The sequence below is a fragment of the Athene noctua genome, chromosome 1 (assembly GCF_965140245.1).
Source record: "Athene noctua chromosome 1, bAthNoc1.hap1.1, whole genome shotgun sequence".
In the NCBI taxonomy this organism is placed as follows: Eukaryota; Metazoa; Chordata; class Aves; order Strigiformes; family Strigidae; genus Athene; species Athene noctua.
The window spans coordinates 47,127,038-47,145,606 of record NC_134037.1 but is presented as its reverse complement, the minus strand read 5'-3'; the positions used below and the strand labels follow the sequence as shown (position 1 = coordinate 47,145,606).

Genomic DNA, 18,569 nt, shown 5'->3' with positions numbered 1-18,569 from the left:
TTGTTAGAAACTCCCTTGGTTTCCCCCCTGAGCCCTGGCCAGGCTGTGGGTGGAATCCAACAGGAGAATGAAACCAGAAATTTTCTGCTCAAAACAAAGGTGCCAGCTATTCTGGCTTGTCGATCTCTGGCTGGGCCCGTTTGCAGCGACTTTGTCAGCCTCACCTACGGGTGGACGCACGGCGTAGGATTTCCCCCTTGCCGGGACAGGCTCTGCAAACCCTCGCTGTAACCGGGGCTCCCCAGCCACTGCGGGGCTGGGTGACGGTAACGTGTGCAAGTGGTGATGGATATTTCTTAGTCACTATTCTCTCTCTCATGGAGTAATGATTTGATGCATTACCCTGTATTCTCCTGTTTGTTGCTTTAGGTGCACTATTCTGCTTTTTCTTACTGCATGTTTTCTGTATTACACTGTTACATTACTTGGTTAACACCAGTAAAATACACCTACTCTTTTGACTCTGGTGTCCAAGTTTAATTGGTATCCTTAATCAGCAAAACAAGTCCCCATCCCTGGAGGTGTTTAAGAGTCGGGTCGACTTAGCGCTGAGGGATATGGTGTAGTTGGGAACTGTCAGTGTTAGGGCAATGGTTGGACTGGATGATCTTCAAGGTCTTTTCCAACCTAGACGATTCTGTGAAATCTGGCCATAAAATCCTCTTAAACGGCGGCGTTGCCGGGGAGCAGAAGCCTCGTGGGTGGCAGCACCTCGTCCCAGCCGCGGAAGCCTCACAATGTCTAACGCAGCTGCAGCCGCTGCCCCGGGCGGCGGTGGGAGGCCCGGAACGGTACGGCGGGGGAAGGGGAGCGCTGGCGGGCGGCGAAGCCGCTGGCGGCGGCAGAGGGCCGGGCCGGGCCCCAGCGCCGGGCGGAACCAACGTTCCCGGCGCCCGCCCCGAGCGGCAGCCGGCAGCGTCCCGCCGCCGCACGCCCGGCGCTGGGAGCGGGGCGGGGCGGGGCGAGCGCGGCGGCCGCGGCGATGTGGGGCGGCGGGGCGGCAGCCCGAGCCCTCACCCGCGCCCTTGGGCGCCGGCGGGCGGCGGGCGCGCTGCCGGGGGCTGCGGGCGGTGAGCAGGGGGAGGGCGCGGGCGGGGGGGCCCCGGCGCGGCGTCGCCCCCCGCGGCGGCGGCGGCCTAACGGGGTGTTTCTTGCCCGGCTCCCTCACGGCACGGCCCCGGCAAAGCCCCCACCGGCTGCGACCTGGCGGTTGCTTCTGGCGGCGGCGTGCCCTCGCCCACCCGGCCGGCCTGGGCCCGGCGTCCCGGCCGCGGCCTGCCCCCCTCCGCCCCCGGCCCGGCGAGGGCCCGGCAGGAGCCCACTCGGCGGGAGCGGCCTGGCCACCGGGGCCTGCAGGGCAGCGGCACGGCCGTGAGCGGGTGCGGTGGCAGTCGTGCGGGTGGGGCCAGGCCGGCCTGACGCCAGCCCGCCGGGCGTTGGGCGGCAGGTCCCGGTGGGCGCTGCAGGCAGCGAAGGGAGCTCCCAGAGGAGCCGTTGTCCCCTGCCACCTCCCTCGCAGCCCTTCAGGGGTACGCGCAGAGCTCTCCGTGGCTCGCCGCGGCCTAAAACCCCCCTGCGGGGCCGTCCCTGCGGGCGCGGCGCTGCCGTGGTTTGGGCACCGTGGGTGTCCAGGCAGCTGCTGGGGCCGAGTGGGTGCGCGTCAGGCCCGACGGAGCCCAGCCGCGTGTTGGGAAAGCGGACGTGGAGAGCGGTTTTCGGGACAGTGTTTTGGCCTGTCTCAGCGCTGTCCGTGAGGCTGTCTTACGTTTCATTACCAATTCGTACAATACAAAGGGAGCGTGCAGCAGTGTACGTCTAATTCCAGTATGTAATGAAACAGGAGTCTGAACGCAGTGCTGATAACTGTGTCTGTGTACGCACAACTTGTGGTCAGAGTAAACGTCTTGGTGAAATTCTCACTAACTGAAATGTTTCAGCTACGTGAAAAGTTCCTTTTTGTTCAGGCTCTTTTCTGAAAAGCATCATTGAACATAATTAATAATCTGAGAAGTACTGGGGTGGTGAACTACACATGCTCTTTTATTTAATCCTCATGCATTCCCTGAGTACTTTAGTGAGAAACGTGTAAAGATTTGCATGGTTACTATTGTTCTACAGCGGCATTGTTAAACTAGTTTTTTGCCTGTGAGCTCTCATAAAGCTGATGTTTTCCATTTGGTTGCCTTTCTTTTATTTATGCAGATGACCATGCTGATCTGTCTTTTCAGACAGGCCTGAGAGGTACCCTTCAGAACTACAGCTGGAAAATACAGCTGAAATCCGGTAGTACTCTGCCTGTCTCTAAGACTGAAATAAAAAGCAGCATGTAAGTATTGTGTCTAAAGTAATCCTGCATGTCAAGGACTATAATTTCCTGTAACAATTTAATTTTACTTTATGAGAGTGTCACATGAAGTCATTTTTAAATCTTGCAAATGTTTAAATGTTTGATGTGGCCTATTTTTATTTTATTAATTACTACCTTAAAAATTACAGGTATGCAGCCATCTGTTTTGGAAGATATGTTACACATACCGTGTATAAAAACTGTTATTAATTAAGTATAACTAGAGTCTTTGAAGGATCATTGGTTATATCTTTTTTTTTTAATTTTCTGATGCAGAATTTGTTTTTCCCATATTTCAGCTGACATGAAGTATTAGTATTATTTTCATTACATTCAGCTTTCATTATTTAGGCTCACTGTGAAGAGACTTTTCAGCACTTCACACCCATCAGTGGATTCAAAGGAAATGAAAAAATTCCAGCTCCTCGCACATAAGTGGTGGGATGAAGAAGGAGAATATTCAGCCCTTCATTCTATGAATGATATTAGAGTGCCATTTATTAGGTATGGTTTTAAAGACAGATTTTTTTTTCATATGTAATATTTCAGAAAACATTATAAAAGAAAAAAAATACCAGTACTTAAGGTAATTGTATTGCGTGTACTAAACCACCTTGTGTGTTTGCCCTTAATGACATCCCTTTTCTTTCAGAGATACTCTGTTGAACATGAGTAGTAATTATCATCTGGGAAATCCACTTTCTGGAGTAAAGATTCTTGATGTTGGCTGTGGTGGTGGACTGCTCAGTGAGGTAAGAAACAGTGTGCTCTGTTAAAAAGGGTACAAAGTATTTGAATTGTTTACTATTACAGTGGTTAATTTCTAATCCTCCTTTTCTTTTAGGATATATTAGTTACTGAATGTTTTGGAGTGCAGTGCATTCGACAAACCCTATAGAATATTTGGTTAGCATAGCGGTGGTGGTTTGCAGAAAAGGAGGGAGTTGGTAATGAGAAATTCTAAAATTCTGAGGTTCATCAGAAAAATAAGATTTCAAACACTGTAAAGAAAAAGAGAGGGGAAGAATGATGTAAAAGTCTTCTGAGTATTCCTCTGGGCAGACACAGTATGACAACTTTTTCTTTCTGTGTTTTTTCTCTCTTTTTAATTTACAAGGCTAGGCAAGAAAACTTTAGTCAGTCATGACAATCCTCATTACCGGAGGTATTTTCTGTTATAAACTTGTTCTTACATGTTCATTTTGAATTGCTTATCTTCAGTTTTTTATATTTGAGGTGGGTATACTTGCTTTACTTCGATCTCATGGGAAAAGCATGGAATAATGTCAAACACCTGAGACACACCTTCCCTCTGTCAGGAGAGATTCTCCTGGTTTGGGGCTGATGCTTCCTGAGAGTGCACAAATTTGGGATTGAGAACCAACTATTTATGGTGGAACCCTTTGGCCCCACAGGCTCTGAACAGTGCTGTATCCCATCAGTAGACTAGGGATGGTTTGCAAATTTAGGATTGCAGATCTGGCTGGCTGGGAGCTTCATCAGCATCTGAAAGGTGTTACAAAGGGACCTGAATCTCTCCCCATTTTGTTTTTTTGTTTTTTGTTTCTTTTATTCTATGCGAATTCCTGTAGTCTTGTGAGAGCCTGCTCCCTGACAAGGCTGGCAAAACTCGTGTGCTGCATCACCTTCTCAGGCTGAACAACCGGTGAATTTCAGGTTGGAATAACATACACGTGGTCATATTCTGCAACCTGTTTCAGTTTCAGAAGAGGTGATGGCTGAGGTGTTAACCTATGAGTAAGGAGACACTGGAGAAACTTGAGTGACAGCCAAGCCTGATGCTATCCTAGTAAACATTAGTGTTTAGTTCTCAGCAGTGAGAATGTCCTAGAGATAATCATATATTAAGTAACCATTAAAAAGATATGAGGATTTACCATTACAGGTGGATGTTGAAGAAAGTAATGACAGTAATTAAATATGGCATTGTGTTCCCCCCTTTAAGTACTGTGTTGATTTTCCCCCTGTTGTTTTTTCTCTGTCAGAGGGTAATAGTGGAGGAAATCTTTATCTGGTATAACGGAATGGATTCAGAACAATTTGTTCTAAACCACAATTTAAACGTGTATATTCCAGAATATAATTTTATAAGAAAATGAAACCCCCAAATCTAAGGGTTTTCTTGCTTTAATAAACATTTAAAATAAAACTGCTGGATCAGAGCTCGTAATTTACTGTTGCTTGTCTTGTTCTCTGATAGATGTTTTCTGTGTCGTGTATGTACATTGCAAAGTTGCAGACACCTTTAAGTAAATTGTTTTCATGCAGAGAATAAATTATACTCTGTATTATTAGCCTTTAGGTAGACTGGGAGCTTCAGTTACTGGAATTGATCCTCTGGAGGACAACATTAGAACAGCAGATCAGCACAAGTCATTTGATCCGGTCCTGGCCAAGAGAATACAGTACAAGTCCAGTTCACTGGAGGAGATTGTGGAAGAGTCTATGGAAACCTTTGATGTAATTGTAGCTTCTGAAGTAGTGGAGCATGTGGCTGACCTTGAAATGTTTATCAAGTGTTGCTCTCAGGTGTTAAAGGTAAGCGAGTTTTTGCTTTCATTATTGGAAATATTCTTTTACTATTAAGGCTTTCATTAGAAGGAATGTGAAAACACCTACATCTGCATTCATTTCTCCCCCTCGAAGCCTGAACTGAGCTCTCGAGGTGCCTTCCATTCTCCTCCATGATGCAAGTACAGCTTCCCAACGTCGTAACTAAAGTTAGAGGAAATTTGTTTCCCCAGCCTTGCCTTAGAAAAGTGTTGATGGCATTACCTAGCATTGCAGTGTTCCTTTGCATCAAGACCTTAAGAAATCTGGTTGTATGTGATTTCACCCAGGTGAGAGAAAACATGGCAGTGCTGCTCGTGATGGACAGCTGTGGCTCAGACTGCATTGAAACTGACTGTAATAATGTTTCTGACTCACAGGATTCTATTCTAGCTCTAGCATCACATCAGATGTGCTCCTGGATTGCTTTTAAAGGGTCGTAGTTATGCTTGGAGATAATCGGGTGGTGTTTTATTTCTCCTGATGCTATTTCATTTGTAAAGAAGGATGGTAGGCCCAGTACACAAGCAGCAGCTTTCCTTAATCTCTTGATTTATCTTTCTGGTCATTAGACGGAATATAGATTACTTGAATGGAGTGCGTAACTAATTTTCAGTCTGCTGGGGACATAGAAATTATCCTTTGTTTCTACTAAACAGCCTCTTAAGTACTTAAAATTCATTTCTGGATTTGTTTTTTGACCTCGTGATCATTAAAACAAACATGACATTGAGCAGTCTCAAAAATTAGGCAGTTTGCACGTTTAATTTTAAAAAGCATTTATTTTTATGATACTGTATATGCCTTAATACCTTTTATTTATCCATTTCATGTGCAATGTTACGTTGTAAGTGACTTTCTTCGATGTTTTTGGGACAAGGAAATGGCTTTCAGACCACCCAAGACTTTGATTATGTTGACTCTTTGAGGACTACTGAGTCATACTGTTAGAACATCATGTTCTTTATTGTATTTAAATGGTATACTTGAAAATACCTATCCTGGGATGAAATTAGTTCTTACTCTTGCAGCGTGTAGACTTGTAGATAGACAAATTATGTGGTATAATGTGATTAAATTTACGATTAAAAAAAAAATTAAATATTCTTCTAATTGGACATTTTAATCTTTTAATTAGCCTGAAGGTTCCTTATTCATTACTACAATCAATAAAACACAGCTGTCCTATGTCCTGGGAATTGTAGTTGCAGAAAAAATAATGGGCATTGTACCAGAAGGAACACATGAGTGGGAGAAGTTTGTTCCCCCTGAAGAGCTGGAGCGCCTCCTGGAATCAAGTAAGTTCCAGGCCAGATGATGGGAATGCAGAGGGGTATCCAAATGGTCCCCGTGGAAATGGCAAAGGGATAAACTAGGTGGGGTGAGTGCTAGCAACAATACACAGCTTTTCCTGTGTGAGTTACCAGTCATATATTATGAATATAATTTCTAGCTTAAAGATATGTCTGCTTACTGGATTTTGCATAAAATAAATAAACTAAGTGGAGTCCTAAGAATGCAGATATTACTCAGACAAAATCACTGTTACAGCTGCCTTCCATCTGATAGTCTAAATTAAAATTCCAAAGTTTTCCTTGCTGTTCTGGTGACAGAATGTACTCTCTGAAGTGGTTCATACGCTCTAGGTCAGGTCTGAGAAAATAACTGTATTGGCACTCCAGAGCTGCACTGCTGCCACTGCATTCTTTGTCATCTTCCCTTTGGGAGAAGGTGTTTTTATTTTTGGTTGCTGATCTGTGTTCTTTATTCATATTGTGTTACTAAAAAATTTCTTAAAAAATGTGGAGATGAAACCTACTGCAAATCCATTGTCAGTTGTTGAGAAACTGTATGTTACTGATTTGAAGAAATAATTAAATTGCCCTGGTTTGATTGCTTTTAAAATAGACAGAGCACTGAGCTGGGAAGATTTCTGCGTATTGCCCTCCTTCCCTGCAAATGTTTTAAAACCCTCTCACCGAATATTTCACTTTGCTTTAGTGCATTGTAAAGAAGCTGAAGTATGAGTTGAGCTATTCTCTTGGCAAGGTCTTTTCCTGGCACACTGCAGTGATGCTGTAAGGAACATGACTAATAACTAGTTCACATGCTGGTGGTTCTTTCTGTTCTCCCTTCGAAAGGAGAAGCAGGTGCAGTGGAGTGATTTGTTTTGTTAGGGTGTTTGTTTTCTACCTTCCTTCATGTATCCTGCTGGGACACAGCAGAGCCATGCAGGGACCTGAGAGATGCTCAGCAGGGAGTACCAAATCAGTCTTTAGTTGCACCGAGTCCTTGATAGCATTTTTCTGACTCTTATATTTTTCCATTCCTATAGGGAACCTACAGATTTCTTCCAAAGATACACTTTGACATCACACATTTCAAAATGAAATTCTATCTGGAGAATGTCTCCACCTACAGAAAACATTACCAGTCACTCAGATGTGGTGTTGTGAAGTTGGGGTTTCTAGCATACTGCTTCACAGTGGCTCACCATATAGTGTGCTCATGGTACGTGGCCTGGCACAGAGCTATTGCTGCTGCTGCCAGCAGCAGGACTCGCTGTCACCAGTGGTGCCTGTTGCCACTGTTTGTGGTGGCGCCTGACAAAGGCCAGCTTGTGAAGCACTGCTCCCCAGCTCAGAGGAGGCAGCATATTTCAGACATGCTGTTCTGAAGGGTTTGATGTTGCAGTGACTTAACGATATTTAAGAACATCTGTTGCTTTATGGCTTCTTTTTTTTCTAGATGGCTTTTCAGTCAAGACTGTGAATGGGATGTTGTATAATCCCCTCTCGGGGTCATGGAGCTGGATGGAAAGCACGAGCATTAACTATGCGATACACGCGGTGAAATCTGGGGCTCGGGGACAGTCAAGCCCAACAGACGCCCTGTCAGAGTTGGAAAGTGAACAGCCCTCAGCCACAGCTGGCACTGCTGTGTGACCGAGATGTGTGGTGATGGACTGCCACCAGGAACAGAAAAGAAGGTTTTACCCACATGGACATAATAAAACCTTTTGTAACAACAAGCTTGCTGTTTGCATTAATAATGCTTATGCTGGTTTTGGCCAAATATTTTAGGGCAGTCTCAGGAAAAAAAAACCAATTGACTGTTATCTCAGGAATATTAAAATCGACATGAGTAAGGCTTTTAAAGAGAAAGTATTTTTATAAGAAAGTAGTTTCAAATTGCTGGACAAGGAAATGCAAATTCTTCTGTCAGTAGCTTGGAGGAAGCTGTTATATGCAGTGGCATTTTCAGCCCTATCAGGAGAACTCAGATCTCCATGGAATAATAGCTTAAATGTAGAATGAGTTAAAAAATGTAACAATATATGATAAATAAAATGCCTTGGGTGTTTAAGTTACTCAACTCAGTTAAATATACAAAACGCTTAAGAACCACAAACACTTCTTTCTATATTATGTTTTTTCCCTGAGAGGAGAATGAAAAAAAGAAAAAGAGCAGCAAACCTTTTCTGTCGGGTGCTATTTCTACAGCTGACAGGAGCTAACTGTGCAGTGGAAGACGAGTCTCCTAGACCTGCATGCCCCAGCTGTCAGAAGCCTCTTCACCATAAAGGCACCTGTGTATCTGTGCCTGTTATTTCAACTTTTACCCTCTGCCCAAATACAGGGAAGTAAAGTTTACTAAAATTTTACTAAGTGACCAGAGCTTTATGCTAGAAAAATGATATATTGCCAGTCTGTCCGAGAACTTAAGTGCTATACCTATGCAGTCTTAAAGTGCCAGGGTAAGGAAAAGTGTTGATTTACAAGGAAACAGAACTTTCTAAAATGTCTTGTGTGTGTGTCCATGTACCTCTTCTTTCTCCTCCTTTTTCTTTCAGTTTGTGTACAGGTAGAGCGGTGGTCTGCCTGTGTTTGCAGGGATGAAAATGAAACTTTTATTTTTTCTTTTTAGTTACTTGTGCATTTCTCCTGCTGGAGAGATTTCGTGGGCTAAACTACCGGTTTACACATTTGCATTCTTGCTGCTTTACTGTATCCGCATGTTGCGTTGGGATCCAAGTTTCATGATGGATCTGATGACGCCTGGAAGAATATAGTTGATTTATAATAATTTAAAATATAAATAATAGAAATAATCCTTTTTAGTCTTAATACCTATGAATTACTATTATCTAGTGTGATCATTTCCACGATGGTAAGTTCTGCTTTATAGTATTTCTTTGGGTTATAGCTTGGCTTTGAGAAGATGATTCATCTTCAAGTAAAGAGTTTAGTGATGGAGAAGCCACTACATCAGTATTGTTCCAAAAGTTCATCAGCTGAAGTGGTCTAACCTTAGATCCCAGCCAGTGATGTCTTCACATCTTCACTTTTTAGGTTAAGGACCTCTCATCTGTAGTTTTGAGTCAAGTCAGCCCTTAGTTTTCTCCTAGATAAATGGACTGAGATTATCCGTACAGCTATTACCCCTACAGCTTAAGGTTCTGAGTTGGTATAAAATTTTGTGGTAAATATCCGTTCTGAAGTATGACAGTGGAAATTGGATGCAGCGTGTCAGTAATGGTCTCACTAATGTTGTCTGCAGGAGGAACACCATCATTCTCTTTCTGCCTGATGTTGTTTTTGTGCAGGGGAATCTGCTCCATTGGTCATGCATGCAGTGTGGCGCATGGCATTCAGGAGATGAGTGACACTGGGAGAAATATGGAGCCAGAGCACATAACCCGCAGCCTATTCCTAACAGTGTATTTAGTCATGTTAAACCATGTGGCTTGAGTGAGTTTCCCTAACCAAGTTACCAACTTCCATCTAAGTTACTACAATTGTATGACTTTCCAATTTTGCCAACTGTGAATTGAAAGAAACAGTATCTGAAAAGCACCGAGACCTGGACGGATTCCTAAGGTAGCCCACTAGAAACAAGGTGGGGACAATCCCCCCCTTCACCTATTTTTTTTGAGACCTGTCAAGTGAAATAAAACTAATGTAGATAAAACTGAAATAGAGCAGCTGATTTTTGTTTGCTTTAAAAGCCCTAAATGCAGATGTTTGTGTGACCAGCTATATCCTGGCTTTCTCATCCTATCTGTTCTTCCCACTTGCTTGTGGTTTCTCATAAAACTGAGCTGCCTGGGGAATGAACTGTTTTTTTCCATTGCCATTTCTATTGCACTTAGGACAAAATGCCTATGATGCTGCTTGGGTTCTCTGCCCAGGCCTGCAAGAGGGATCACGTACCTAATTAACAATGGCTGGCATTTAAGCAGCAAGCATGTGGACCTGGTTGCCCGTGGATACCCCTGTTTTTGACAAAAACCTTATCAAAGGCACCTCTCCATCTGCTCCTACACATGTATAGGAGCCCTGTCAATCTGGGAGAGTCTAGTGAGTGGTGTGGGCAAAGGAGGGGGACTGCTTGAACAGGTCCTTGTACCCATGGCATGTCTGCAGATGCCTTGATGTGCTCCATCTTCGGTTGCTACCCCTCACTTTTCCTCTCCTGGTGGAGTATCCTAACTATTCTAGCTGTATTTCATCACTCTGGTTGAAACAAACTTTTCTGCAGCCAGAAAGTAAATGAATGCACTAGAAAAAAATTTAGTGACATAACGAAGAGTGCAAGAATATCCTAAATGTTACTTTTTTGGCTGTGGGTTTTTTTTAACTTTGCATTATTCATAAATGTGTGTCTCTGGCACAGCGTAATCAAATTCAGTACTATGCATTCATGCTGCAGAAACTTTTTTCGTAAAATCTGTGCATAGGAAACCAATCAAGACTTCATGCTTTTCTTAGCCCAGTTGCTGTGGAAATTTAATAGGTGCTACTGAAATGAACAGAATTTAAGTCAAGTGAATTTGCAAGTCTTTTGGCTTTCCTGTTGCAAGTTGTTCATGAGTATGGAGCCATAGCTTTGATGCTTACAGGAATAGTGGTGGTAGGAGGTAAAAAAATAAGGTCATAGCACCAGGCATGTACCTGAGACAAGAGGTGATTCTTGCCTTGAGATGGAAAAAAGTCATAGTTGGGGCTTGCTCTTTTTCAGCATCTGTGTTTATTTCTGATTGTAGGCCCCTGACTCTCCTGTTCCCAGCCATTTGTTTCTGCAACACAACAAATGAGAGCGAGGAGCTAATCTGGCTAAAAAAAATCCCACAGAACAAATGATGCTGTTCTGGGTGGTCTCAGGAATTCTGCTCTGCTGTGGCTTGTCATGTTGTCTCGCTGCTCCCCCATTGCTCCACACGGTCCCAGTCCCAGCCCTTTGCTGAGACTGATGCTTGTCTGAGTTGTAAATTACATTTTAATATTTTTTTCCCTCATTGGGGTGCTGGTTGTGCTGTTCAGGGGGCTGAATTTTGCCATTGTTAAGGACTAATGCCAGCCAGGAGGGAAGCAGTGGGAGCACATGGCCAGGGAGAAGGTGGGGGCAGAACAGTCCCCTGAGGGGCCATAAGCTTTTAGGTTGGCTCAACCTGTCCTGTGGAACAGCACTTTTAGATAATAATTGAAATATCAGTTGCACTCAAGCCCAATTTGAGTAGTATGAGAGCCTCAGAGGAGATTTGCATTTAATTTTCTTTTAAAATAAAAGCAGAACTTGAAGGTTCCATGATGTCCTGTTATGGTATCTCATTGCCCATTGTTCCTTGGTGATCCAGTGACATTTTATGACCATTTTTGCAGGACTTTACCATTTCTTTACATACATTTCCACAAACACCCTGGGTCAGGTTCCTAGGGAATGGATAAAAGGAAGGAGAAAGTACTGGGAAAGGAAATGTGTAGTGAGTAGAGATAAGAATAAATACTATATTATAGAAAATTTTTCTGAAAAGGGCTTCTCAAGTTCTTTAATTATACTGAAATCTCAGCTTCATTTTTTTTTTTTTAAAAAGGAAACTTATTTTCCGCATGCTTCTAAGAAATTCTTGAAAGGAATAATCACTTGCAGTCTAGAAGTTCAGAAGTCAAAAGGCTCAGCTTCTGTAATTAGCCAGTCTGATGAAGCAGACTGGAGGAGAAAGTGAGAACATGAGTCATCACACGAGTGTTGATACTGTAGGTGCAAGGATTTGAGATGCACCCAGTAGTACTCAGAATGGGGAACTGCATTGGAAAAGCCAGAAATTGTAGAAGGAAGAAGAGCGATGCCTGGAAGAAAGATAGGATTCTGATGGAGATGAGAAATGTGAAGCCAAAGCATAGAGGGAAGCCAGGTTTGTGCCTTTGAAGAGGAACCGCTGATGGCTGGGAGAGTGGTTCTGTGTCAGGCTGAAGCATAACAGTTCATGTATTCACAGCCTCCCACTTGTTTTCCCATGTTAACCTCCAGCGCCTTATTCCAAATGCCTACCCCCTCACTGAGCTCCTGGGAAGGAAAGGTGGGCTCCTCCAGCTTCAAATTGAATACTGGTCACTTAGTAATCATGCCAGCTCCCTCCTTTATGGTGTTCCCCATGTTTGTGTAGAGGATGTCCTACCCTGCCGCATGCAGCTGTATTCCCACTGTACTTTTTGCATTTAATTCCCTTTTAGGGGGAGCATACGCTAGAGCAAAACTTTCTACACCATCTATCCCAAGATGCCCACAGATTCGAACAACTTGTATCCTAAAACTGCAACACTGTTGACTTGAGTCAGCATTTATTTAATAAAATAACTAATATTATCTTGTTAAAAAGAATAATGCAGAAGCCCAAATGCATCATTTCTCTTCCCCATCACCTCCCCTTTGAAACTGCACTGCTTCTCCCTTACTGCTTCTGCTGGGCCTGAAAGGGAATAGTAACATTTAGTGTACAATCATCCTTCGGTACCTCTAAAGTGGAGTTTGTGGTTTATTTTGTTCTCTGCTCCCTCAGAATAACCTTCTATTTTTCCAACTTGGGCTGACTTTTGATGCATTGTCTCCTGCTTCATGATGAGTGACCAAAAAAGAGTTCTTTCTATGTTATGCACTGTCTTGCCATCATAATCACATATTTTCCCCAGTCCTTTCTCCAATGAAAAGAATGCTGCTTTTATAACCCTTTCAAAATAATTTGATTTTGTTTAGACTGAATAGTATTATAAATCTGAATAAAAATAACATTATTTTCAGATGACATTTTTGTGATAAAAAAATCAGTCTGTGTTTCCTCCAGTTCCTCCAGGTTATAAGACAACATTCTAATAATTTAAAGTTTGTGCTGACAGTAGACTTTATTTATATTGACATGTGTCCCATTTTCTTGAAGCAGGATAAAATGATGTCATGTTTTATTCTAGCCAGAAGGGTTGGGATTTCACCTAGGCTGTAAAATCACCTGACCTGTCTTGACTTACACATGCATTAATTGCACAGCCACCTCTCAGTGCATTAGGGATTCAGGATATATACTTTGATCTGCATTTTATTGTGCTCTTATTTCTGCATGGAGTCACTCCAGCAATATAATCAATATTCACTTTTTCTAAATTTTTTTTTTTTTCCTGCTTAAAAGGACTGTGAAGACCATTAGTGTTCCATTAATAAATCTGAAACCTTCTGTTGCATCCTCATGTGATGTGTTAACTTAAAAAAACCCAACCTGGAGATTGAACTGCTAATATTGCTTTGTACAGTAGTTGCATTATAAAAAGTTGTAATAACAGAAGATATAGAAGAAGATGTAGTGTTTATTTTCCTGAATTAGAATAAGCACATGCAACCTGAAGACATACAAAGATGAAAGAAAACATACAATAAAAAGGAGACCTCAGAAGAATATCCAACTCACATAAATAACTTTCAAAGTTAGCATATTTACCCTGAATGCCCTCTGATGAAGCATAGCCCCAGCATTAAAACTTGGTGTTTAATTCCCAGCTTTGCCTTCCAGGTGTTGGAGGAGCAGCTCAGTGCCTTGCCACCCTTGATCTGCCTTAAAGTTACTCTTTACAAAACTAATGGGCTCTGGCTACCACAGAGTCCTGAGGGATCTGCCCTTAAGGGTGCTCCCTGCCCCATTCCCCAGCTGTAACGGAGGAAGTCCTGACCTGGGTGGGCATGTCCACAGCTGCTGAGTGCCTGCCACTGCTGCAGGAGCACTGGGCCTTGTGTCTCTGCCACACCCAGGGTTGTCAAAACCCAGTAAACCCCGATGTTCTTTCTAAACACAGCAGTACCAGGTTTCCTTTCCATGTCAAAGAGAGGTGCCCCCATGTACGTTACCCCCCTCCTTGCCCTTCCCAATCCTAATATATTGTGAGACCATCTAACTTCTTGAGAGTTCAAAGCTTTTGAACACCAGGGTGGTTCCCTGATCGTAGGCTTGCCTGAAGGCCTCTGCTCTGCAGTCAGGAAAATAAACCCTCTGAATTTTGAATCACCAGAACAGCTTTTCTCAGTACACCACAGCATGAAAAGTCCTGCCAAAGCTGCCAACAAAGTGTGTCTGCTAAGGAGAAATGTGTGTGGGGAGAATGAGATCTGGTGTACCCTTTTATAGCTGCTGGCAAAAAGTACTCTGGAGACACCTTGTTTTTCCCTTCCCCAGAATGGGAAGTGTGAGACCCCAGATGAACCTAGATGACAGTTTCTAAAGCTGTAGTCAGATGAGATGATGTCCCATGAAAGATGAGAAAGGGAGGAAGCTACAGTGGCTGAAGGACTTCACGGCGGATAATGGAAGAAACTTCAAATGGCCTGTCTAGGCAGGACAGCATTCCCGTGCAGGTTGTGCAGCACCTCTCCCTGATTGAATCCTCCTGTAGGTAAGAAAAAAGCTTCTGTCTACAGGACTACTTGACAAGCACCTTTTTCCAGAACCACATACACAATAAACCAACATCCTGCTACCTGTTATGGTGCTCACCAGTTCGCCTTCTCAGAGGACGAAGACAGCAGGCCTTCAGCTCTGCTGCTGTCTCTCCCATCCCTCTTTATTTCCAGAGCTCTTGGGGGATGAAAGCACAGCCTCAGGGACCACAGCCTCTGGAACGGGCTCTCCTCTCCCCTCTTTCCATCCCTTCTAGTTCTCCTTCCACTGCCTTCAGTGGGGAGTGGATTTGCAGACAAATGTGTCACGCTGGAATGATGTCATCATCCCATTTTGTGGTCCTGTTGCCCTGGATTGACAGGGTTTGTGCTCACTAATGGTAAATTGCTCTGTTCCTGCAGGGTCTGCAGCAGCTAGTACTTTTATCTCTGTCATTATCACCTTAGGCTAGATGCTAGCTAATTTAAGGCAGATGCACTAAACAACTCATTTTCCCACAAAAAACAACACTTCTTACTTAACGGGGTAAAATCTAAAGACCATATAGATTTTTTGAAAAGAGTAAATATGGTAAGGAAGGGAAATCTATGTAAGGAAATCTGCAAAAACTTCATACATCTCTATTATTAATCAAATATGAACTGAGATGCCAAGCAGGTCATGGCAGTATGTACTGCAAATCTTACATTCTTCTGATCAGAGGATGCTGTAAATGGGAGAGCACTTACAAATGAGCAAAGACTGGGAGTGACTGCACCAGGCCATGGCAAGCAATCTGTACCTGGTTCCCAACGCCATTCCGCTACTGAGAAAGTTTTACATGAAAAATCTGACTCTAGAAGGGTGTAACCACCCTCATGACATTATCAGGGTTGTCAGTTGTCCATAAAGCTTGTAAAACAGTGTAATAAAATTAAAAACACCTAAAGAATTGTGAAACTGTAGGTCTGTCAACTGAGTAGCAGGCAGCTACACTCAGCTGTCAGCCTGAGTATTTTCACCTGCAGAAAGTTTCAAGCAAAGCCCCCTTTTTTTGGCAAAAGCAAGGAACCCCGAGTTATTTACATCCTTTGGGACAGACTCAGGTCATGCATCACCTCAGCAAGTGGCTTTGTTTACCAGAAAGTCAAAGTAAACCCTGGGGAAGTTCTGGAATTGCACTTAGTGTGGACTTAGATAGAGGTACTTCTGTACAGCACAGAAGAAGTAGTTTAGATTCTGGATGCTTTTAATTTCCTATATATTTGTACTTTTGTGTGTCATTAAATTTATTATTAACTCCTTTTCTAAATCCAAATGAAACACAGCATGACTGTTTTCATCTATACCTTGGCTATTTTTATCTGAATGATTAAAAAGACATGTATATGAAACTCAAGATGCCCAGAGAGATCATTAATATTACAACAAAACCAATCCTGGCAGCAGTCAGCAATTATTTCAGAAGGATCTTGGAGAGCCTGCTGGCGATGAAAAAGCCTTTTTTCACCCTCATAAACTCAGCCCTCACCACAAAACCCTATTAAATTATGTCTTCTGCAGACAAGGGCTCAGTAAGTTTGGGCTATTTCAAAGAGAAGGAAAACATTTCTGTACCACTGAAGGATGCCCTGCCAGCATATGAAGTGAGAGCCCAACCAGAGCAGGGGTGTCACTTGTCTGGGGACAACCAGTCACCGTGCATGGACACAGTGAGGTGCTTTTGCTTCAGGCAGAGCAACCTGTAGAGACAACATGGACTGATTAATAGAGCTGTTAAAAGTTCCATGCTGCCCAAACCCTGGCCACTTGGAAGAGAGACAGACTGTGAGTAGAAGCCACGGGTGATACCAGTGTGGGAGACAAGCAGAAAATGGGTGGCCCTATTTCTTGAAGCCTTAAGTGACGCTCTGCTGTTCAAACCCAGTTGGCAGAAAGTAAAACTTGGGGTGAGGCATTCAGCATGGGCCCTGATTTTTAAAAAGCTTTGTTAGTGCTCAGCCAAAATGGGACAGCTTCTGCAGTGGGACTCTGCAAAGAACCACTGCAATCACTGGGCTCAGACTGCAGTTTTGTCACCCACTGCCAGCTCTGCGGACAGCCTGCCATGCTAACCACACGTGCAGTGAACCCAAAGATATTACAGAAAAAAAAACCCCTAAACATAATGAAGATCAGGAATCTTTACACCAACATACAGAATGAGTTTATTAGTGCCTTCCTACCCCCAAATCAAACTGCAGGCCTCAGAAGAAAAAATCAGCTTGCTATATAACAAAGGAGGCTTTAGATTTATACTAACTAGAAAAATCTACTTATTCTGTAATTCTCTCTTCCTTTAGGCAGCCTTTCTAGAAGACATTACAGATAAAAGCGTACTTTAATGTATTGCATCTTGTTTTGCTCTGCAAGATGTATTTGAGAGATGACTGTTCCAGACTGTGCTATGCTTGGGTGTGTGCAGCCAGACAGGCATGTGGGTGTATCACTGTTAGCTCTTATTTTCTCCACTCAAAAAAATGAAAAGTGGTAATTTGCAAAGATGCAAAACTGGATTCCCACCCTCCCTGAACAAGAGAGGCGGCTGTCAGTCTGGTGGGCAGCACCTGCAAGCTTCTTTGAGGCGAAGGTGGGGAGACCATATCTCAGGAACCAGTCTGAGACTGCAGCACCCATGATGCACAGGAGGAGAAAGCCAGACAATGTGCTGTGGCTTGTGTTCCTGGGCACTGCTGCCCGCTAACAAGTCCAATACAAAGTCATTGGCCACAGGTAACAGTGCTGCCCTGTGAGGCTGTGCACCTTCCCTGAAGGAACAGACACTGCCTTCTTCTGCAGCCAGGGAAAAGGCAGGCTGAGGACATGCTCTTTACTGCTTTGCCCGCAGACAAGCTTGGCCTCCAGACTGCCAGGCCAAATGGATTCAACACCTGCTGGCAGAAGACTTTGAAACCCTGAGGAAGAGAGGCTGGCAGAGCACTACTAGTGAGTCAAGTGTGTGGGACAGGTGCAAGGGTACAGAACTTGTGTTTTATCCATGTTCTTTATTTGCTGTTGTTAAACTCTGGCTACCAAGATGTGACACTGGGACCTCCACCTTTTAAATGGTCAAGTCCAGTCAGTGCCGTGCAGGTCACAACCAACCTCTTAAAATCTGGTTTATGAGCAGGACAGCAAGGCTGTCGGGGTGTCTATGGGGATCTGTATCTGACATACCATGAGGTGCACGAGGCTCTGCTGGAGAGGCTTCCCACACTGCGTGCTGGGAGGCATCACTGTGCACTGCACCCTTGCAGCCTCTGGGCAACACTGCACCCACAACAGGAGTAAGACAGTGTAAGGTTCTTCTCCAAAAGGGTGGCAGTCTCCTTGCTGAACAAATGTTAAACATCTGACTAACACTGCTCTAACAACCTTGGGGCAACTGGTTTGCCTTACAGTCTTCCTTGCATCTGCATCTTAATGCCAGCAAAGGCACAAGCCAGACTACCAAACAAGCATTGACTTTCAGAGCATAAATTGCAGTAATGTTTCCTTCAAGACACCAGGTCTGCCTACCTTGCCGAGGGCAGCACTGGGAGGTGAATGATTTACTCCCTCTTTCCCTCCCTCCTCCCACTCACAAGTCCTCCTCAGTTGTGCTGGCCACTGATTCAAAATGCAGGTTTTAGAATAGCTCATTTGCCTCTGAAAGTCAAGCAGTGGCAGCAGCTGGGATGTGGATGCCCAGGACCTTTCTCTGCCCTCACAGAAGCTTAGATCCCATCTGTAACTGGATCCCTCTTATCAGTAACACAGCAAGCAATTCCTTTGCAGTAGCAAAAGGTGAGACCAGCTACTAGGCTGTGACAGTCCAGATTTATTAGGCTGTCTGCCATCTGAAACAAATCTTCAGCCTGAGATTTGAAGGTGCTGTAGCTGAGAAAAAGCACCTTTCATCTTCGTTTCTTCACT

General features: G+C 43.8%; 1 protein-coding gene across 2 annotated transcripts; it reads left to right on the top strand.

The window, feature by feature from the left end:
• The first annotated feature begins 961 nt into the window (after positions 1-961).
• On the top strand, positions 962-8,346 carry COQ3 (coenzyme Q3, methyltransferase). Of its 2 annotated transcripts, none has more exons than XM_074923122.1 (7): positions 962-1,070; positions 2,203-2,326; positions 2,699-2,851; positions 3,000-3,099; positions 4,664-4,906; positions 6,057-6,216; positions 7,667-8,344. In XM_074923122.1, exons 1-7 carry the CDS (start codon positions 983-985, stop codon positions 7,861-7,863), a joined length of 1,065 nt encoding a protein of 354 aa, XP_074779223.1. In that variant the 5' UTR covers positions 962-982; the 3' UTR covers positions 7,864-8,344. The 2 variants fall into 2 exon arrangements, with proteins under 2 accessions (XP_074779223.1, XP_074779232.1); XM_074923131.1 differs by having other exon boundaries at positions 971-1,070; positions 2,233-2,326; positions 7,667-8,346.
• Positions 8,347-18,569: the final 10,223 nt, after the last annotated feature.

Bases quoted from the DNA above. Each gene is read 5' to 3' on its own strand.
- COQ3 (XM_074923122.1), top strand. From the start codon at position 983: ATGTGGGGCGGCGGGGCGGCAGCCCGAGCCCTCACCCGCGCCCTTGGG. The intron at 2,327-2,698 runs GTAAGTATTGTG...TTCATTATTTAG, and splicing joins ACTGAAATAAAAAGCAGCAT to GCTCACTGTGAAGAGACTTT. The intron at 6,217-7,666 runs GTAAGTTCCAGG...TTTTTTTTCTAG, and splicing joins GGAGCGCCTCCTGGAATCAA to ATGGCTTTTCAGTCAAGACT.